This window comes from Sphaerodactylus townsendi, linkage group LG14 (assembly GCF_021028975.2).
Source record: "Sphaerodactylus townsendi isolate TG3544 linkage group LG14, MPM_Stown_v2.3, whole genome shotgun sequence".
NCBI lineage: Eukaryota > Metazoa > Chordata > Lepidosauria > Squamata > Sphaerodactylidae > Sphaerodactylus > Sphaerodactylus townsendi.
In genome coordinates this window covers 33,769,608-33,791,565 of record NC_059438.1, presented here as the reverse complement: position 1 = coordinate 33,791,565, position 21,958 = coordinate 33,769,608, and the positions used below count along the sequence as shown (strand labels likewise).

General features: G+C 52.0%; 2 protein-coding genes across 3 annotated transcripts in view; one reads left to right on the top strand and one right to left on the bottom strand.

Annotated features, from left to right (window-relative positions):
- Positions 1-10,812, bottom strand: part of POLR3F (RNA polymerase III subunit F) — a 17,500-nt gene extending 6,688 nt beyond the window's left edge. Inside the window, exons 1-4 of the mRNA XM_048515352.1 lie at positions 10,690-10,812; positions 9,157-9,274; positions 6,886-6,953; positions 4,768-4,918 (exon numbers count right to left, since the gene is read on the bottom strand). Of these exons, the coding sequence (XP_048371309.1) occupies positions 4,768-4,918; positions 6,886-6,953; positions 9,157-9,274; positions 10,690-10,733 (381 nt within the window). The 5' untranslated portion in view covers positions 10,734-10,812. The remainder of the gene's footprint in view (positions 1-4,767; positions 4,919-6,885; positions 6,954-9,156; positions 9,275-10,689) is intronic.
- Positions 10,813-10,884: 72 nt separating this feature from the next.
- The window catches only part of DZANK1 (double zinc ribbon and ankyrin repeat domains 1), a 29,824-nt gene continuing 18,750 nt past the window's right edge, over positions 10,885-21,958 (top strand). Inside the window, exons 1-7 of one of the 2 annotated variants that reach the window (XM_048515666.1) lie at positions 10,885-11,077; positions 13,172-13,286; positions 14,840-14,993; positions 15,492-15,609; positions 17,611-17,707; positions 19,208-19,326; positions 21,501-21,580. In XM_048515666.1, coding sequence (XP_048371623.1) covers positions 13,178-13,286; positions 14,840-14,993; positions 15,492-15,609; positions 17,611-17,707; positions 19,208-19,326; positions 21,501-21,580 — 677 coding nt within the window. In that variant the 5' untranslated portion in view covers positions 10,885-11,077; positions 13,172-13,177. Of the gene's footprint in view, positions 11,268-13,171; positions 13,287-14,839; positions 14,994-15,491; positions 15,610-17,610; positions 17,708-19,207; positions 19,327-21,500; positions 21,581-21,958 lie in introns of both variants that reach the window. The other variant, XM_048515665.1, reaches the window with a different exon arrangement.

The window sequence follows — 21,958 nt, the reverse complement described above, 5'->3', positions numbered from 1 at the left end:
GGGGGGGGGGGGGTGGGGGGGGGGGGGGGTGGGGGGGGGGGGGGGTGGGGGGGGGGGGGGGTGGGGGGGGGGGGGGGTGGGGGGGGGGGGGGGTGGGGGGGGGGGGGGGTGGGGGGGGGGGGGGGTGGGGGGGGGGGGGGGTGGGGGGGGGGGGGGGTGGGGGGGGGGGGGGGTGGGGGGGGGGGGGGGTGGGGGGGGGGGGGGGTGGGGGGGGGGGGGGGTGGGGGGGGGGGGGGGTGGGGGGGGGGGGGGGTGGGGGGGGGGGGGGGTGGGGGGGGGGGGGGGTGGGGGGGGGGGGGGGTGGGGGGGGGGGGGGGTGGGGGGGGGGGGGGGTGGGGGGGGGGGGGGGTGGGGGGGGGGGGGGGTGGGGGGGGGGGGGGGTGGGGGGGGGGGGGGGTGGGGGGGGGGGGGGGTGGGGGGGGGGGGGGGTGGGGGGGGGGGGGGGTGGGGGGGGGGGGGGGTGGGGGGGGGGGGGGGTGGGGGGGGGGGGGGGTGGGGGGGGGGGGGGGTGGGGGGGGGGGGGGGTGGGGGGGGGGGGGGGTGGGGGGGGGGGGGGGTGGGGGGGGGGGGGGGTGGGGGGGGGGGGGGGTGGGGGGGGGGGGGGGTGGGGGGGGGGGGGGGTGGGGGGGGGGGGGGGTGGGGGGGGGGGGGGGTGGGGGGGGGGGGGGGTGGGGGGGGGGGGGGGTGGGGGGGGGGGGGGGTGGGGGGGGGGGGGGGTGGGGGGGGGGGGGGGTGGGGGGGGGGGGGGGTGGGGGGGGGGGGGGGTGGGGGGGGGGGGGGGTGGGGGGGGGGGGGGGTGGGGGGGGGGGGGGGTGGGGGGGGGGGGGGGTGGGGGGGGGGGGGGGTGGGGGGGGGGGGGGGTGGGGGGGGGGGGGGGTGGGGGGGGGGGGGGGTGGGGGGGGGGGGGGGTGGGGGGGGGGGGGGGTGGGGGGGGGGGGGGGTGGGGGGGGGGGGGGGTGGGGGGGGGGGGGGGTGGGGGGGGGGGGGGGTGGGGGGGGGGGGGGGTGGGGGGGGGGGGGGGTGGGGGGGGGGGGGGGTGGGGGGGGGGGGGGGTGGGGGGGGGGGGGGGTGGGGGGGGGGGGGGGTGGGGGGGGGGGGGGGTGGGGGGGGGGGGGGGTGGGGGGGGGGGGGGGTGGGGGGGGGGGGGGGTGGGGGGGGGGGGGGGTGGGGGGGGGGGGGGGTGGGGGGGGGGGGGGGTGGGGGGGGGGGGGGGTGGGGGGGGGGGGGGGTGGGGGGGGGGGGGGGTGGGGGGGGGGGGGGGTGGGGGGGGGGGGGGGTGGGGGGGGGGGGGGGTGGGGGGGGGGGGGGGTGGGGGGGGGGGGGGGTGGGGGGGGGGGGGGGTGGGGGGGGGGGGGGGTGGGGGGGGGGGGGGGTGGGGGGGGGGGGGGGTGGGGGGGGGGGGGGGTGGGGGGGGGGGGGGGTGGGGGGGGGGGGGGGTGGGGGGGGGGGGGGGTGGGGGGGGGGGGGGGTGGGGGGGGGGGGGGGTGGGGGGGGGGGGGGGTGGGGGGGGGGGGGGGTGGGGGGGGGGGGGGGTGGGGGGGGGGGGGGGTGGGGGGGGGGGGGGGTGGGGGGGGGGGGGGGTGGGGGGGGGGGGGGGTGGGGGGGGGGGGGGGTGGGGGGGGGGGGGGGTGGGGGGGGGGGGGGGTGGGGGGGGGGGGGGGTGGGGGGGGGGGGGGGTGGGGGGGGGGGGGGGTGGGGGGGGGGGGGGGTGGGGGGGGGGGGGGGTGGGGGGGGGGGGGGGTGGGGGGGGGGGGGGGTGGGGGGGGGGGGGGGTGGGGGGGGGGGGGGGTGGGGGGGGGGGGGGGTGGGGGGGGGGGGGGGTGGGGGGGGGGGGGGGTGGGGGGGGGGGGGGGTGGGGGGGGGGGGGGGTGGGGGGGGGGGGGGGTGGGGGGGGGGGGGGGTGGGGGGGGGGGGGGGTGGGGGGGGGGGGGGGTGGGGGGGGGGGGGGGTGGGGGGGGGGGGGGGTGGGGGGGGGGGGGGGTGGGGGGGGGGGGGGGTGGGGGGGGGGGGGGGTGGGGGGGGGGGGGGGTGGGGGGGGGGGGGGGTGGGGGGGGGGGGGGGTGGGGGGGGGGGGGGGTGGGGGGGGGGGGGGGTGGGGGGGGGGGGGGGTGGGGGGGGGGGGGGGTGGGGGGGGGGGGGGGTGGGGGGGGGGGGGGGTGGGGGGGGGGGGGGGTGGGGGGGGGGGGGGGTGGGGGGGGGGGGGGGTGGGGGGGGGGGGGGGTGGGGGGGGGGGGGGGTGGGGGGGGGGGGGGGTGGGGGGGGGGGGGGGTGGGGGGGGGGGGGGGTGGGGGGGGGGGGGGGTGGGGGGGGGGGGGGGTGGGGGGGGGGGGGGGTGGGGGGGGGGGGGGGTGGGGGGGGGGGGGGGTGGGGGGGGGGGGGGGTGGGGGGGGGGGGGGGTGGGGGGGGGGGGGGGTGGGGGGGGGGGGGGGTGGGGGGGGGGGGGGGTGGGGGGGGGGGGGGGTGGGGGGGGGGGGGGGTGGGGGGGGGGGGGGGTGGGGGGGGGGGGGGGTGGGGGGGGGGGGGGGTGGGGGGGGGGGGGGGTGGGGGGGGGGGGGGGTGGGGGGGGGGGGGGGTGGGGGGGGGGGGGGGTGGGGGGGGGGGGGGGTGGGGGGGGGGGGGGGTGGGGGGGGGGGGGGGTGGGGGGGGGGGGGGGTGGGGGGGGGGGGGGGTGGGGGGGGGGGGGGGTGGGGGGGGGGGGGGGTGGGGGGGGGGGGGGGTGGGGGGGGGGGGGGGTGGGGGGGGGGGGGGGTGGGGGGGGGGGGGGGTGGGGGGGGGGGGGGGTGGGGGGGGGGGGGGGTGGGGGGGGGGGGGGGTGGGGGGGGGGGGGGGTGGGGGGGGGGGGGGGTGGGGGGGGGGGGGGGTGGGGGGGGGGGGGGGTGGGGGGGGGGGGGGGTGGGGGGGGGGGGGGGTGGGGGGGGGGGGGGGTGGGGGGGGGGGGGGGTGGGGGGGGGGGGGGGTGGGGGGGGGGGGGGGTGGGGGGGGGGGGGGGTGGGGGGGGGGGGGGGTGGGGGGGGGGGGGGGTGGGGGGGGGGGGGGGTGGGGGGGGGGGGGGGTGGGGGGGGGGGGGGGTGGGGGGGGGGGGGGGTGGGGGGGGGGGGGGGTGGGGGGGGGGGGGGGTGGGGGGGGGGGGGGGTGGGGGGGGGGGGGGGTGGGGGGGGGGGGGGGTGGGGGGGGGGGGGGGTGGGGGGGGGGGGGGGTGGGGGGGGGGGGGGGTGGGGGGGGGGGGGGGTGGGGGGGGGGGGGGGTGGGGGGGGGGGGGGGTGGGGGGGGGGGGGGGTGGGGGGGGGGGGGGGTGGGGGGGGGGGGGGGTGGGGGGGGGGGGGGGTGGGGGGGGGGGGGGGTGGGGGGGGGGGGGGGTGGGGGGGGGGGGGGGTGGGGGGGGGGGGGGGTGGGGGGGGGGGGGGGTGGGGGGGGGGGGGGGTGGGGGGGGGGGGGGGTGGGGGGGGGGGGGGGTGGGGGGGGGGGGGGGTGGGGGGGGGGGGGGGTGGGGGGGGGGGGGGGTGGGGGGGGGGGGGGGTGGGGGGGGGGGTGGGTGGGGGGAGTGGGGGGTGGGGGGGGGGGGGGGGGGGGGGGGGGGGGGGCGGGGGGGGGGGGGGGGCGGGGGGCGGGGGGGGGGGGGGGGGGGGGGGGGGGCGGGGGGGGGGGGGCGGGGGGGGGGAGGGGGGGGGGGGGGGGGGGGGGGGGGGGGGGGGGGGGGGGGGGGGGGGGGGGGGGGGGGGGGGGGGTGGGGGGGGGGGGGGGCTGATGGGAATTGTAGTTCCTGAACATCTGGAGAGCCGCAGGTTCCCTACCCCTGCTCTAGATCACAGTACTTCTCTTCACCACAACATTTCCTTTCTTCCGTTACACAATAAACAAGCTGAATAAGAGAAAGCCCTCATCTAAATCCAGCTAATCCCAAAACTGCATCAACAAATACAAAAGAGTTCAAATTTTCCTCAAATGAACCTTAAAACAGGAATATATTAATTCAGAGTTACTAAAACACTAAAGAGGATCTTTAAACATCTAGGATCTAGCCAATTAACTATACGTAGGAATTCACCTCTGAGTGCTACTGGTTAGGGAATACTCAATGCATTCCTGGACATAAATCACTAAACTGCAGAGCTTATTGCTTTTGCAGGTATTTCTGAACTCTATCCAGCCAGAGTTTTATTTTGTATGGGTGGAAGTTGAGCCAATACAGAAAGGCGGGGTATAAACATTTAATTAAATAAATATAAATGTACAACAATGTTAACATTCTGCCCTAGAAGCCCCATTCTCTGGAACCCAGGTCTATGTGATCTTTGCTTTTTCTGCAAGTGTGAAACATCTCTGCTCTTCTTGAAGGGAGGTGCAATATCCAGTTCTAGAACCCATCCTTTGGAATGGTCTTCTTCCCAAAAAAGCTGCATTTTAAAAAGAGGAATTATGGCATTCTTGAGTTTTTTATGGCACGCAATTCTAATGACATGACATTGCTAAATTCTTGATGCAACATCTTACTGCAACTCTCATTTTTCACTTGTTACTTTTCAAGTCCTTGTATTTTAGGGAGAAAGGCAGGTTTCTAAACACTCATCTATAATACTCATCTATACCAATGGATAAGTAAACAGCAACAGAAGTTGAGTGTTCATTCCATTTCTTTTGTGTTCCTGCACCTTTCTTGTGTTCCCATTATCTCCAGCAGATTCTTTTAGGTATATATTAATTGTCTTAATATACCTTGCCTGTTAATGGTTTTGTGTTGTCTACCTAATACTGGTCTATGTCAGTAACAAAAATTGATTCATCGAAGTTGAGTGCACAGGTGAGTGGGCCACCTGGAACAGGAAGAAGAGAGAGGCTTCTAATTCTAATACCTTTGTTTCCTGCATCCTCTATAATTTGATAGACCAATTTCTCTTGGTTGTCAGAGCCCTTCATTTTACTGCAAAAGACAAACAGCGGTTAGTTTTTAAAGTGCCTGCCAGATCAGATCATCTTACAACTGACCGAAAAGAACCTACCAGCAAGCATATAATACAAATAAACCTACCAGCTAGCATATGATACAAATAAACCTACCAGCTAGCATATGATACAAATACATTCGTACTAGCTGGTCATTTAGGAACAGAGCTTTTACCACTGACAGTTCTTCTGAAGTGGTGATAGCAGGTAAAGCCCATAAGGAATAAACTTGCTTGTGTGACTTAAAGGAGTTCTGATGAGTATTGAATAGAAATGGACAATCTCAGCGAGAGCGTTATATTTAAATCATATTTTTTTCACCCTAAATCCTTTCCTTCTTCCTGGTTGATTAGGCAGGCAGACACACAGTACCTTCTACATAAGAAACTGTCCTACATACGATTTCTGGACATGTGTTAGAAAACAGAGAAACTGCCACATCTCCAGCTGGATGGAAGACAGACCCTCCCCCCACCAAAAAAAATCTGGCAATTTTTAAAAATACAAAATCCTTCTCTGGGTAAAAAAAGTGTCCAGTGTAAGCACAGCCTGGTTGGCTGATATTGCTAACTTAAAGCCAAACTACAAGTGATTATAGCCACGGGCCCCTCCCATGACCACTGATGCGATTTTAGAAACATTGGTGGTCCTTTGAAAATTGCTGAAGGCTCCAGGAGTCCTTATTCTCCTCCCTCACCTTTCCAGGTACTGAATGGCAGTTGAAAATACACTGCAGGGAGAAAGGGAACAAAACCTACTGGGGCTGCCAAACCATCCGTCCAATCTGGATCAGGCCTTGCAGCAATTTTTAAAGAATGACATATATTTCTGAGTCTTCGGGCTCAGGAATTTTAGCGCTAAAAATCATACCCTTAAAAAAAATCAAGCCATGCCACAGGAGGGGGTGATGGCCACTAACCTGGATAGCTTTAAAAATGGCTTGGACAGATTGATGGAGGAGAAGTCGATCTCTGGCTACCAATCTTGATCCTCCTTGATCTCAGATTGCAAATGCCTTAGCAGACCAGGTGCTCGGGAGCAGCAGCAGCAGCAGCAGCAGCAGCAGCAGCAGCAGCAGCAGCAGAAGGCCATTGCTTTCACATCCTGCATGTGAGCTCCCAAAGGCACCTGGTGGGCCACTGCGAGTAGCAGAGTGCTGGACTAGATGGACTCTGGTCTGATCCAGCAGGCTAGTTCTTATGTTCTTATGAAATTTAAAAAAAATTGGTCCCTTGCTTTCCCAATCCAAGGCAACAGAGAGGAAGACAGAAAGCACTCCCACGTTTTGGGTCATTTCAAATATGGTTAGAGCACTTGACTAGAATTTGTGAGCTCCAGGTTCAAATCCCCACTTCGCCATGAAAGCTTGCTGGACGACTTTGGTCCAAACACACACACTCAGTGTAAATTACCACTAACATTTGTTGTGAAGATAAAATGGAGGTGAGGAGAACTATGTAAACCCCTTTGGGCTCCCACTAGGGAGAAAAGCAAGGTATAAATGAAGCAAATGAAGATGTAAATGAAGGAGCAGCAGTGGCATAGTGGTTAAGAGCAGGTGCACTCTGATCTGGAGAACAGGGTTTGATTCCCCACTCTGCCACTTGAGCTGTGGGGGTTATCTGGGGAACTAGATTAGCTTGTGCAATCCAACACACACCAGCTGAGTGACCCTGGGCTAGTCACAGCTCTTCAGAGCTCTCTTAGCCCCACCCACTTCACAGGGTGTTTGTGGGGGGTGCGGAGAAGGGAAAGGAGATTGTAAGCCCCTTTGAATCTCCTTACAGGAGAGAAAGGGGGGGTATAAATCCAAACTCTTCTGCTTTTTCATCAAATAAATAAATGCACCAAAGGTCTAGCCTTGGGAACCTGGGAGAGTGTTGAATTGTGAATCAGTGATACATGCATTCAGACCATTCTGTCCTGTGTTGCACACAAGATTACCCTGCATTTTGAGATTCCTTGATCCTATAGAGAAGACCAGTGCTGCTCCTCAGAAGATCCAGCTGTCCCTAAAAGAACAAAAGAAATACCGTACTAATATCTTGCAATGTTTTTATTTATTTATTCAACTTATAGGCCGGCCTTCCCCATACGAGTTCAGGGCGGCTTATGACACTCAATTGGATAAAACAATAAAATCAGAAGCTAAAACTCTCCCAATCCACATTTCAGGTCCATTAATTTCAACTGAGGCAAATACAGCTATTGAACTGTTGTTTTGTTTCTTTCTTTAATCAAATGATTGAAAAACATTAAGGGGAGGAGCTTTTATTACAGTCCAAATCTTGTCAAACCGTGTGTGTGTTTGTGCATTAATAAGGCAATCTTACGAACTAATGTCCTCCCAAACGTCCTATTGTTAGTAGCCTTGCTCAGGTCTTCCAAACTATTAAAGCAGCTCACTGATATAATCACATCCCCAGTATAGTTCTTTGGACATGTTCAAATAAGCATGACAGCAGTGCTAGACATCCTGGTTCAAATCTATGCTCCACCACAAAAGCTTGTTGGGTGAGCCCTGGTCATTCGCTCTACACCCACTCTCAGTCTAACCTACCTAACTTGACTGCTGTTGTGGGGATAAAGTGGAGAACAGAACTATGCCACAAGTATTTTGGATTCTCCAGTGCGGAAGAAAGCAGGATATAAACAAATGGTAAACAAACACTTCCTGCAACTAACAAAGCTGGCTGGAGCTCATGAAAGCTTGTTTCACAAGAAATCTGCTACAGTGCAATCCACGGGAGGGGAGGCAGTTTCATTATGGTCAGGGGCGGCACAGCTGTGCTTCCTCCAAAGAAGATTGGGGGGGGGGGGGGGGGAAAAGACACAAAAAAGCAGAAATTCCCAAAGCCCCCAATTCACTGTTTTTTTCCAATGGTGGTATGCCTACTGTACAGGGTGTTCGCAGGTTGAAAGTCCAATGGTATATGCCTGGGGTTTTTTGGGGTTTTTTTTTAAATTTTCAGATCTTTATTTGGGTTTTGTGGAAGTACAAATACTCAAGACATTACAGTGGTCTTTACATTCACATCCCCCAATCATAAATTCGATATGGAAAAGAAAATAAAGTGACATAGAAACGGAGAAGAGAGGAAAGAAAAAAAGAAAGGAGGGAACCAGATAAGAGAGAGAAAAAAAGAAAGAAAATAATATAATATCAGAAAAGGAAAGAAGGAGAAAGAAAAGTGAGAGAAAGAAAAATAAAGAACAAAAAAGAAAGAGTTAATCTGTATCTACACTTTTTACAACAATAAAATATAATTATTCAACAATCTTATGATTATCTTCTCTGGCTTCTATCCGTACACACTTTAGCGTTGTCGTACACCATTGTCTATCCAACTACTTGTTTTGGACAGCATATTTTCGTTCTAAATAGTTATTCCATTGATCCCACTGGTTTTTTAGATTGTAAGTTTTTTCTAGTGCATCATTCCCTTGAAGTTGAGCAATCTTTATAAGCTCTAACATTTTCAAATGCCAATCAAACATAGTTGGGATATTTGAGTTCTTCCAATTCTTTGCAAGTACTAATCTAGCTGCTGTAGCTAGATATTGAAATACAACATTCTTTTCTTTATCAGCTATTTTACTACACATTCCCAATAGATACAAATCAGGTTTACATTTTAATGATATTCTAAGCATTTTTTGAACTTATTTATGGATTTGTGTCCAAAACATTTTTATTCTTGGGCAAGCCCACCACTGATGAAAAAATGTACCATTTGAAGAACCGCATTTCCAACATAAAATTGGTTTCTTTGTAATTTTTGATATTTGGGTTGGCGTAAGAGTGTATGCCTGTTGTACAGGGTGTTAGGCCTGTGGAAATCTCCACCTTTGGAACACACCTACCCCTGCTGGTGTTGGCTCTTGCGCTGAGGAGCACCAGCACCATGGCAGTTTCCATGTTTGGGTGCTGCAGAGTCAAACAGTGCCCAACAACCAGAGTATTTGCCCCTTGTGTTGACATAAGGGGTACATGCATGGGCATGCCCCTGTGCCACATTCATGATTCTTTCAGACCCCTCCCCTTGTGGACTGAACTCTTAGTTTTCAAGTGTAAGACTATTTCAGTTGCTGTAGACTAAAGACGACCCTTTGCCCCTAGAATTTAGCATTTTAGACTATTTCCCTTTTTAATGAGTTCAACAGGTAAAGCACTTTCTCCAGTTTAGAAACTCATGGAGCTAGGGAAGTTCTTACCATAGAGAGCAGCCGGTTAATGGCCATGGCCCGCTGCTGAGCCTCCATGTGCGGCATGTCATTCTGAATCACCTGGTCTGTGATGCCATGGGGAAACTGATGGCACAGCTCAATAATCCTGGGCAAAGCAGAAAAAGCAAGCAAAAATACTCAGATGCAGGAACCATGCTCTACCTCTCAGCTATGGCCTCTTCCCTCTGCTGCAGTGAACTTCACGCCCCAGTGATGCCGCGGAAGCTCAGATCTGAAGGATGTGAATTAGCAAACACCAGAACCTGCTCCTCACAAAGCAAGGCCCATCCTCAATTCAGCTGGGTTCTGCCACTGCACACATCTTCTTCCCCCTCCCTCCAGACGTATCTGGCATTATGCAAAGTGTACAAAGCTGCATTGTTCAAGAGAGCATTTTTAGAATCCTAAACAGAATTTAGAAATAAATGGAGTGTCTTTTTGGACTATATAGATCAAGGTCTATGACAGTAAGTGACACCAGCAGTCAAATGGATTAAAAAAATGCCAAGTTTAGATTTCAAATGCTACGTTCAGACTTCAAAATTCTAAACAGACTGCTGTATGATGTAAGCTTCAGATGTTGACAGATGGAAGCAAGCAGCACACACTACTTTTTGTGTTATAATTTTCTTTTTTATTCTTTGCATTTTTTTAAAAAAGAGTATTTTTAGGAATCCTAATAAGGCTACATAATGGACAGGAAGATGCTTTAATAAAAGGAGCAGGATTGGGGACTGCATGATTATTTATAGCACTATTTTCTCTTTCTGTATATATTGTCATACTATGGCGCATACCCCTGGAGGTATACACACCCCAAGTTGGGAACCACTGGTTTAACACACTGTCATATTCCCATGGATGCTGTTTCAGCTTTTAATCCTATCACTATGCATACTGGATGTCTCATCTTGCCAACTGCATTTACCCTGCGTAACCCGCTTGGAGCCTGAGAAAGGCCAACTACAACTGACATTAATCAACAATTAAATACATAAATTCAATTGCAATGTTCTCAGTGCCAAGAGCATTACAAGATACGCAACCTCCTGAACAGCTCTGATGTGCTCTTTTGTGAGATTGTTGCAGATTTTATACTGGAAATTAGTCATTTTAACTGTGTTTTTTAATCTTGCTTTACTTTGAAATGTTGTCCGGTTTTGTATACCTATAAAGGCTTGTTGTTGTTGATGATGATGTTGACATTAATCAACAACGGGGTGGCCTCCGTGCGTTGCTCTTCAGCGTAAAGAATGAGAAAGCAACGACTTCCCAGGACAGGACGCGTCCCAGCACACTAAGCACACCACTCGGCTCCAACCCACCGCCCACCTCCCGGGGTTCCCCGCCTCCGGGACGCGGCCAATGCAGCAAAGCAGGTCTTGGGGACGGGGGTGCCATCGGTCGCCTGCGTGACATCTGTGGCATTGGGAGAGCCCAACTTCATGCCCGCTGTTTGGCAAAGGACGGAGGCCGGCTAGCCCCGCAGATTCGGACCGAGGAGCCCGCCGGAAAGGCTACCTGCTCTCGATCTCCAGCGGCTCCGGCGCCTTCGGTTCCGCCATGACCACAGGCTTCCCTCGGAGCTCAGCCGCCGCGGCAGACCACACCAGCAGCTCGGGCGCACGAAGATAACGTCACAAGTCTCCCTCTTAACGGCAAGCCTCGCCGCAGAGACGCCCCGGCGCCCTCAGATGACGTCGCAAGAAGGTCCCTGTTGCCTTGGAGACGGCGTCGTTCCCCTTCGGTTTTCCTCCGGAGCGTTCTCAGAGTGTTCGAGCGGCGACGCTTGCCAGCGTGACGCCGGGGAGAAGGGGACAGGCCACCCCGGAGGAAGGCGGAGAGCCGCGCCGCTCCCTTGCTCCTCCTCGCAACGAGAAACCCATGCGTCTCACAACAGTTCTGCAAGGTAGGCCGAGGTGGGCTGTTTGCACCTTCCTGCAGTCTCTGAACAGGAACAGCGTCGCCTAGACTAGGGTTGCTGTGTTGGAGCCGCTGTTCAGGCTGCCTTGAGGTACTAAAGACGCTGCTGCTTTCATCGGGTTCACCTTTACCTGAAGCTGTCCGAGCCAAGAACAGCCCCCTAAGGGGAGGAAAAGGCAAGTAATGGGCTTGATAGTTCTGCTGTCCTGTTTTTGCACATGTGCGTCTTCAGGAGTGTAACGAAGTCACTGCTGCAGTCTAGCAGGAATTCCTTCAGTTAGGATATAACCTTCCTGTCTTCTCAGAAATCCCCTATGTATAACTTGTAGCTTCCTGACAGATCTAAACCATGCACCCCAGACCTCCATGGGCGTTTGCAGGGAGAGATGAGCATGCAGATATTCAACCCCACACTTGCGCTGAGAGCTTTGGTCGGTTTCAAACAGAGCAATGCAACCTGTCTTGTTGGGGGACTTTGCACAGGTCCCTCTCCCCAAACAAGCCTGCTCCATTTTATTTCCCCAATTTATTTTTCAAAAATTGCTAAACCAGAGATCCTTTTGAAAAATCCTGGATTGGAACTGCTCCCGCGTGAACAGCCAGGCAGGAGGCACTTTATTTCTCTCCCTTCCATTGTGCTATTCACAGTCAGGGAGAATCCACCTGCCGTTGCCCTGCCATGGCATGGAGGCCACTTTTTCTTTCTTTTTAAAAAAGTTTCGCATATTGCACCTGCGTAGCTATGTAGGTGCAGCCAATCGTATTGCGGGACGATTGGCGTGGCTGTGGGGGTTCATTTCTGCATGCCTGCATTGCTATGCATGTGTTGTAGGAAATTTTTTTAAGAGAATGAAGCATCTCCATGCAAAGGTGCAGAAGCAACCTGGATTGATTCCAAGGGGTTCTGTCACTGCCTGCACAACATGCGTGTAAATGGGAAAAAGGAAAACGGGTTGCTTTATAACAACTGCAACCTGTCATAAATTTTTCTTTTCTGAATTGACCTTTGAAATTAGGCGCCAGTACACCAGAAACAATGTGGAAGAGAGACACTGTTTATTGGTGGTTCATGAGAAATGTTCAGTGTTTGCCCCCAGTCTTAGGCCTGCTCCCACCATTTTCAGGCAATGCCAAGGACGGTTCATTATGCCTCCACTCTGCCCAATTTAGACGTTATCACAGTCAGGAAGGCGGGGAGTCATGCATCAGGAGTGGAATGCAAGGAGCAAGTGACTCAAAACAGTCAAAAATATATTACCCACATTTCATGGGGTTGGATTCAGCCAGCTTTTTAGTTAGTCTAATCCAGTTTTTCCCCTAGCCCTTTTTTAATGGAGCATTTGTACATGCAGCCCCTATGATCCCCATCATAACCTTTTTTGTAATGAAAGGGGATCCCCTTACCTTCCTTTTCACCAGATGATCCTATGGTCTTCATTAAATTCCCTGTTAGTGGCCCCAAAAGGCTGCTATTTTCTATTTAGGATTTTTGCGCACATTTTGTCCTGTCAGTTCCCATATCTAATGGACATGCATGGTCCTAGATTTGTACATAGCAAAAATAATAACTACTACATTCCAGAGGTATTTTATTTGTTGTAGGCGGGAATTCCTCTGGATTTCTCCCTTCTTTTCCTTGCAGATGTAGAAAGTTTACCTTCATGTAATTTGTGCTGTTTCTCCCCATTGTGCTTTTTGTAATATCTTTGCCGCTAAGTGCTTTTAAACAAAAGTGTGTTGTCAGAGATTCCTAATTGCTAGATTAATTTATGAAGTCCTGCCATGAATTCCAAAGCAATTCCCAAAGTAATCCAGCAGTCCTGATAAGACATGGTTTACTGAGAGTCATATAGGAATTCAGTTTCACAGTAGGCTAAGATTTAAAGGAACTCTACATTTGAAGTGTTGTGGGTTTTTCGGGCTGTATGGCCGTATTCCAGCAGCATTTTCTCCTGACGTTTCGCCTTCATCTATGGCTGGCATATTCAGAGGATCTGAACTCGATATCTGTTACTGCAATTTCTCTTTTCAATTAATAATAATGTTTAAAATACATATATTTTGCTTTTTTAATGTATAGGAAAAAATGACTGCTGGCTCTGTTTTAGCACCTCAAGTGATTCCTCTTCGAATCCCAACAGCAGGCAAAGCTAAACATGAAATAGACACGAATACATTTGTTGAAATCAAATCAGGTATTTGCAACAACTCTGAATGCATGTTCATGTTGTTTCTCTGTGTTTGTTCGCCCTGCCACTCTTCCCATTTCATCCTCCTCTTTGATGCCTGACTGCATTCTGCAAATATATTTTTGACTACCTTTAAATCAACAGTTCCATTGGAAGAAGTCTGTATAATCATAAATTACTTATTAAACAGGTGGATCTGAAGGGTTTTCCATGTTTTCATTAGTAAAAGGGAATTTTAGAAGTTTATGGTCTGAAGATTGACATTAATTTTGTGAACCCAGTCCAATTTGGCGCATGCGGTTCAATTTGTGTGGGCTGCACTTTGTAACTAGAAGTATGGAAGGTCATCCTGAGTTTGCTTTACATGGGACAGTTTTTGTTTTCACAAGTCATACTGAAATGTTTTGAAAGTGCATGATATAAAATCTCCATATAAAAATGCTGTTTTCTCAGATTTGATGAAGCCAGTCCTCCAAGCCATTCTGATCCCCTCCTTTGTAATTTACATATTTCCATAGTAAAATTTGGGGGAATATTTTCCCTTGTTTCAGACCTGCTTTCCTTGTGCTGAATGTGCATAGATATGTATTAGGATTCATCTTTTGCTGTGAGTACAGATGTGTGTATCTGCATGTGTGGGTTGAATCTTGCTTGTGTAAGATTTCTACACGTTCCACTGTAGCCACGCTATACACGTGATGTTCTCAAGGCACCGCTGATCCCCAGGAGCAGCAGTACAGAGAATATAGTGAGATGCAGTAGAAAAAAGCCAGCATAGTACAGTGATAATTAAGAGTGGCGGAATTCTAATGTGGAGAACCAGGTTCAGTTTCCCACCTTTCTACATGAAGTCTGCTGGACAACCTTGGCTCAGTCACAGTTCTCTCACAGCCCAGCTGGAGGCAGGCAATGGCAAACCATCTCCAAACCTCTCTTGCCTTGAAAGCCCTATGGCACAGGTGTCAAACTCGCGGCCCTCCAGATGTTATGGACTACAGTTCCCATCATCCCCTGCCAGCATCATGCTGGCAGGGGATGATGGGAGTTGTAGTCCATAACATCTGGAGGGCCACGAGTTTGACACCTGTGCCCTATGGGATCACCATAAGTCAGCTGTGACGGCACTTTACGCACACAGTGGAAAGCGAGGAATTAGGAAACTGTAGGTGTTTGGGGTAGAATTAATTTGAAATTTCACATCTGGAAAGCAGGTTACATGTCAACAGTGCAATTCTGTGCAGTTGCTTCAATCTGAGCCCATTCATTTCAGTGGCCTTAGGCTGGATCAGCTATACATAGGATTGCACTGTAAATCTGTATAATAAACTTTTAATTTAAAAGGGAGGATCAATTACTATTTTTTTGTAGCAAACATTGTGTGAAAGCCATGCATTTACATATAACATTTCTTTTTCCAAACACTCAGTTGAGTGTGTTCTTGAAGCTTCTCTTTGTAATTATTAAGGTGTGCTGTTGTTGCTGTGGTTGTCCATGCTTTCTTTTTTGGAAAAATGGAAAGCAATTTTTAAAAGTTATGTTGTGTGTGCATTTGATTTCAGATACTCCTGATGTTGTCATATATTACACTATAGATGGAAGTAAACCAGAACTGTTTAAGAGAGTTGGTTACAATGACTATAATACTTTTAAATATAAGGGACCAATCTTGTTACCTGATGGGAAAATAACAGTCAAAGCACTGGCAGTCACAAAGTAAGTATTTTATTTATTATTTGTCTGTGCACTTATATGTATTCACAATCTCCTTAATACAACACAACAAAACATTTATAGCTACTTATAGTGGGGTGTACCCCACTAAAACATTCCCTTTTCACTGGACACAGTGTGTAACAGTCTTCCCTCTGTGATACACTTCTGAAGATGCCAGCCACAGATGCAGGCGAAACGTTAGGAACATGATCCACCAGACCACGGCCACACAGCCCGGAAAACCCACCACAACCAGTTTACACTTAAATTTTATGAATGAGCCAAATGGTACCATTATAAATGGTGCCTTTTATGTTGTTAAATATGTAAAAGAACTTAAGCTTTGCTAGGAGAATATTGTGTATGTTTCAGTTTTTCCCAAAATGTTCATCCCTCCACTCCCCACCCCCACCTCCACCAGATAATCAGGGGGTAAATTGTTTTTTCCAGTTGCTTCAAAATATCTAGAAATTTTACATCTCTACTCTTCCCTTGCAGAGACTGCAGAGAGAGTGCTGTTGTAACAAAAGTGTTTATGGTCAACTTTGTAACTCCAAACGCAGATATATCTGATGGAGATAATGATAAGAATTTATCAAAAACTTTCTCCGGGCAGGCAAGTTATTCCAAATTGCAAAGTCAACAGAGAGGCATTGTAAAGATCGTGATGAATAATAAGCATGCTAGTGTTACAGTTGTATATTTTTGAAATTTCTTTTGCTGCTGGTGTGGAAGTCTAAAAGGAAAAAAATCAGAAAATTTTCCAGAAAAAAAAACAAGGGAGTGATAGCAGAGTTACAATGGATGGCGTTGGCAGTGTACAAATAATTTACGGGATATCGTATGCAGTGAGTTGAGGATTAAATCAATCTTGGGGTGCTGAGTGGTTTCCGGGCTGTATGGCCGTGTTCTAGCAGCATTCTCTCTTGACGTTTCGCCTGCATATGTGGCTGGCATCTTCAGAGGATCTGAAGATGCCAGCTTATCTTATTATATTCTTATTTAACTCTTACATGTCAGGTCTGTACAACTGGAGCATCGTCAGCCAGCTGTGGAACCCTGCAGCCAGGGACTTGATCATTCCTGCTTACTGCTTCTTGTTCTTTGTATATCATACTGGTGGGGGTTGCATCTGCATAGAGCAACACTAAAAACACTTCCAGAGCTATCTTTTAAGTGCAGAAATCATAGTGTTGCCAACTTCCAGGTGGTGGCTGGAGATTTCCTGGGATTGAAACTGATCTCCAAGTAACAGGGATCAGTTCCCGTGGAGAAAACGGCTACTTCAGAAGGCAGACTCTATGGCAGTGATGGCAAACCTTTTGAGACCGAGTGCCCAAATTGCAACCCAAAACCCACTTATTTATCGTCAAGTGCCAACACGGCAATTTATCCCGAATACTGAAGTTTTAGTTTAGAAAAAACGGTTGGCTCCGAGGCGTGCATTACTCGGGAGTAAGCTTGGTGGTAGTCAGTGGCTTTGCTTTGAAGCAACCGTGCAACTTTTCCAGCAGGTGAATCATGACCCTAGAAGGGTTTACTCAGAAGCAAACTCCATTGCCAGCAACCAAGCTTACTCCCAGGTAAAGGATCGCGCTTTAGTTCTTTGCATGAACATCAGTGGGGTTTAACAGCGCTTAACAGGGTTACCTACACTGCTTCCCCAAAATTAGGTCTTAGGTTTAATGCTAATAATTGAGCCCAGCAGCCCAGGCCAGCCTAGATGGGGGGGGGGGGGGCTCTGTTTGTGCGTGCCCACAGAGAGGGTTCTGAGTGCCACCTCTGGTGCCCGTGCCATAGGTTCACCACCACTGCTCTATGGCATTGTGCCCTACTGAGATCCCTCCCCAACCTCCAAACTCCTGACAACCCTAAAAATCCCCTCATCTCAAGAGATGTGGCTTCAGACTGCACAAGCCCAAAGGGGAGGAGTCGCACCTTCCCATTGAATCCCCTTTCATCTACCACAAATACAGCTGCATTCTGGAACTTTGCTGAGTTGTTTCTCTTGGGAGCTACATAGACCAGGGGTAGGGAACCTGCGGCTCTCCAGATGTTCAGGAACTACAATTCCCATCAGCCTCTGTCAGCATGGCCAATTGGCCATGCTGGTAAACTGATAGATGCTCCTAATTTGTCCTGAGTTCTATTATAGTGTATATTAATTATTAGTGTAAATTTACGTATGCATATTTCTCTGAGATTAAGAGATGAGCAGACCACTAAATAATGCTTCTGAAATCAAAGAGGATAAAATCCTGAGCGTTTTCTATGGGATGGATTGTTCCCGGATCATATCAAGAGGAGCACACAGGAACCTCTTGTCTCAACTTTCCTTCTTTGCCATACATAAATGTCAGATGTTGTGGCAATATGTGCCAATAGAAGCAGCTTTGCTTTTTCCTAGTATCACCCAAAAGATGCACATGTTGTCATAAACTCATTGGCATGTGCTATCAAGAGTTCATGTGCATCTTATTACATTCATCCCATGACTAATATCCTTAAGTGTGCTTATAAAGATACTTGGAATAGTTACACAGTATTCAAGAGGCAGAAATCAATATTCTTGAAACAATCATATCAGATTATAGATCAGAATCTTTTCCCCCCACAGGAGATAGAAAATGGATTATTTGATTCAAGACGAGAAAAGAAAAATATGAACAGAGAACCCCAACCCAGCTGGAACGGTATAGCCCAGGAATTTCAAGGTAATATATGTTGAAAGTAGAGCTAATAGTACTAGAAGTGGTAGCTATTAAAAGAATTTTCACTTCTGGGATGATGAATCCTACAGAAGTCTTGACAGGACAACAATTCTCCCTGGCTTCTTTGTAACTGTATTCAATTTCAAGACCTTTATGATAATTCCCTGAATGGGGTTGGTTCAGCAATCTACCAGAGTAATTATTTTACGAATCTTGGGTTGCTATGCTAACAACAAATACTTAGGGGAAATTTCAGGCTGGGGTCGCTTGGGACATTCAAGTAGAGCGGGTGGCTAGTTTTAAATTTCTGGGCATCATGATTAAAGAGGACTTGACCTGGGGCGTACAGACTGCCGCGGTGGTTAAGAAGGCCCAGCAAAGACTGTACTATCGGAGACTTTTAAGAAAACAACAACTGAATGGAAAACTCCTGGTGTCCTTTTACCGCTGTGCTATGGAGAGTGTCTTAACCTACTGCATCTGTGTATGGTTCTCCTGTTGTACAGTGGCAGATAGGAAGGCACTCCAAAGGGTGATCACTACTGCACAGAGGATTATCGGCTGCCCTCTCCCCTCCTTGGAAGAACTGTATAATTCCCGAAGCCTAAAGAAAGCCCAAAATATTCTGAGAGACCCATCTCATCCAGCACACTCTCTTTTTGAACTGTTACCATCCGGCAGACGATACAGGTCTATCAAAACTAGGACAAAGAGGCTTAGAGACAGCTTCTACTCAAGAGCTGTGGCTATGCTAAACTCTGCGGCTTCGTGTTGATGTGTTTGGGGCTGTGTAGGGATGGGTGGAGGAAGGGGAAAGTGAGGATGGGGTATGAGTCTGAAATTGTGTGCATCGAGGAATGCTGCTGTAAATTTCGTTGTGCGTGCACAATGACAATAAAATGCTTATGCTTATGCTTAATGGCAGGGTGAGGGGAGAAATAGAATAGCAGAGTACACTGTTGATCCCAACATGTGTGGATGTGAGATTGGGAAAGTATCACCCGAGCAGTCCATAGGACCAGTGGTGTAGCGTCCAAGGGATGGGGGGGTGTCTTGCACTGGGCGCGCGCCAGTGCGGGGACGTTCTGGGGCAGGGGTGCAGGGCACACACGTGCCCTGGGCGCAGTTCCCCCTTGCTACGGCTCTGCGTAAGACTGTGAGTTTAGGAGTCTTGCCTTGGAATACCGGCTTGGCAATATCATATATTGCTCTGACCTGAGTGACCCAGGCTAGCCGGATCTCAAAAGCTATGCAGGGTTGGCCCTGGGTAGTACTTGGATGGCAGACTACTAAGGAAGTCCAGGGTCACAGCCCAGAGGCAGGCAATGGCAAATTGCCTCTGAACATCTCTTGCCTTAAAAACCCTACGGGGTCTCCATAAGCAGGCTGCGACTTGATGCCGCTTTCCACCCCCATTGTCGTCTATGAATGTTATCCAGAGTTCACGTTCTTGGGAAGTGTGATATAGGGACGCGTGAAGATTAAACTTGAATGTAATTCTAGGTGCATCGAAAGAAAAAAGATCTGGGCCCTCACTGTCCATTGGGCAGCATCTACTTAACTTGAGCACCTCACGTAATAAAGAAGAGGCCAATCCAGCCACGCTGATATCTGAGTCACAGGTAACCAAAGCAATTAACTGGCTCAAAGGGGAGCAGGTTTAGACCACCCTGCCTAAGAAAACAAGTGCTAGAAAGGAAAGCCAGCCTGGGAGCTCTCCTTTGTGCCAGCCCACGTACTTTGGCAGGCCATCATTCTGACGTGTCGTGCTTTTCACCCATGTGTGAATCTTCCAAATGAGAATATGTGTAGGTCTTTAATGTCTTAACACCAGCAGCTTAGAGGTAACCCAAATATGAAAGGCTGTAGCAGGTCTCTAAGTCTTGAAAGAAGCCCGCACAATCAGGATCTGCTCCATAGGTCTCAAGAACATGAGAACATAAGGTCTTGCTGGCATGTGTCCATTGTCCATAAGCTACATTTGTCAGCAACCAAAGGCTGTGCCCTTCCGAGGGCAGCTTCTGTTTTGGGAATGGGCTACCACGGAAGCATCTTATTTGCTGCATTATGTATGCCCTTCTGGACTGTTTTTCTTTTGTAAAATTGAGAGCTGTAAGCTGCTTATGCTGGCAAAGTTGTACTGTTTTCAGTACGTTTTTATTATTGTAGATTCCCCTGAGGAAGCGTTTTGATGTAAACATGCCGGGATCATCAAATAAATATTGTTCCCGTATTTGAAGGTTTTTGGGCACCTTTAGTTTTGCTTTGTTTTCTCCTGGAGACATGCCAAAGCCTGTCATATTTGCGCTGGCTCTGAACTGCTGACGTTAAGACAATAAACAGGACGGGGCTTTGCCATGATCTGTTTTATCTACTTAAACAGGTTTTCATTGGTTTCAGACCCCAGATGGCTAAGGTCCTCATAGTACTGTGAGATGCTTGAATGAAACAAAGAAAAAGGAGGAGGTGCTTGAATGAAACAAAGAAAAAGTTGAATTTGCAAGTGGCTGTCACGGATCAAACAGTCCAGAAGCAGGGAGGATTTCAGAGCAGGCAGTTGGCAAGTTTGAGGCCTCAAGAACAGTTCATTGGGCTACAAACAGCAGCGCAGGCAAAGCCGGGCTAAGGGCAAATACAATGCGACAGTCATGAGCAAAAAAAAAAGGGAGCAGACGGCCTAAATATGTCACCCACAGGTATCCGAGAGGTTTTTTCAATTACGTTTTTGCAAGATAACGGTTTAAATGGTACTCTGTTGGCGCTCAGAGATTAAACTAAAAAAAAAAAGCTGCCGAGGGAAGAAGCTGTATCTCAGTCTTTTCTAACTAGCTTTCAATCTTCCCGAGTTGGAAGACATTAATTCATAAGTGGTATCCACCAGAATAAAAAGTCTTTTCCTGTGACACTAGGACCTGCACATAATCAATAAAGTGTCAGGGAAACTCTTAGGAGTTATTAGTTTTTCTGTCAGGGGCGGGGCGGGGGGGCTTTGATAGGGTTTCAATGAGAATTCTGTCCTTTGGAAGACGAGAGGTTGAAACTTCTGTGAAAATGTTTGCCTCCATCAGGGAGAGTAAATTAGAAGTGGAATGTTGAGGAGAGGCCAACAGAATTGCTGTTGGGGCAGTGCCAGAGTTATGCTAAGTTTTTGAGATTGGTCTTTCCTGGTATTCTTCCAGCATCAACATGCCTCCGACTTAGGTCTGCCTGTCCAGAGACCTAGCATGGGGTAGTGGTTAAGACTATAATCTGGAGAACCGGGTTTGATTCCCCACCCCTTTGCTTGAAGCCTTCTGGGTGGAACAGTTCAAGGTGCCTGTTGTGGGGAGAGGAAGGGAAGGTGATTATAAGCTGCTTTGAGACTCCTTAGCGGTAGCAAAAAAAGCAGGGTATAAAAACCAACTCTTCTTCCTCGAACCAGGCTGATCTCTTGTGAGTTGGAGGCTGAATCTCCAGATTGTATCAGGAAAAGCAGTTTATCCATGTGATTACAGTTGCTTCCATCACCATCAAACCATTCTGGTAGTGGAATCCGGAGGCAATGCCGGCCACTTGGGAAGTGTCTTGACCGTCTTGAGACAGGGCTGGTCCTGCAGTCTAAATGGTGTCTTCAAAGCCCAGAGTCCCCAGTAGCAGCCCCTGCCAGAGGAGTCAGAACACTGATGGGGCACGAAGTAAGGGACCAGAGCCTGAACATCTAGCTTGGGTCAAATGCACACAAACAGAGCCTTTTTCAAGTGGACAGTTTCCATGTGTTTATATGCCTCATTGAAAACACATTCTGTCATTTTTTCAGTTCGCTGATTCTGCTGTGAGTAGTAGAAGTCTCACCAGAACTCAGGCACTGAGGATCCAACGAGAGAAAGATTCCTTCAAGTACGTATTTTTCTTTTCTGTTTATTATGTGTCGAGTCATCACATCTGAAATTAAAGTTGAAGGCAAACTAAACTTCAGCAGACCAAGGACACGCAACCTTTTTGAGCACCTTTGGAATTGTGAGACAGGATGGTGGGCCTGGGGTTATATCAGTGGTGGGATTCAAATAATTTAACAACTGGTTGTACACAAGCACCATTTAAACAACTGGTTTTGCTGAAGTGGTGCTAACCGGCTGAATCCCACCACTGGGTTCTATGCTGGGAAAAGAGGAGTGAGTGGGAGAGAGAATGAAACCAATCTTTGGTGGCAGCTGCTGCTGAAACAATGTGATTTTAATCTACACAGCGTCAGATCTCTAGTGGCCAATTAGAAGC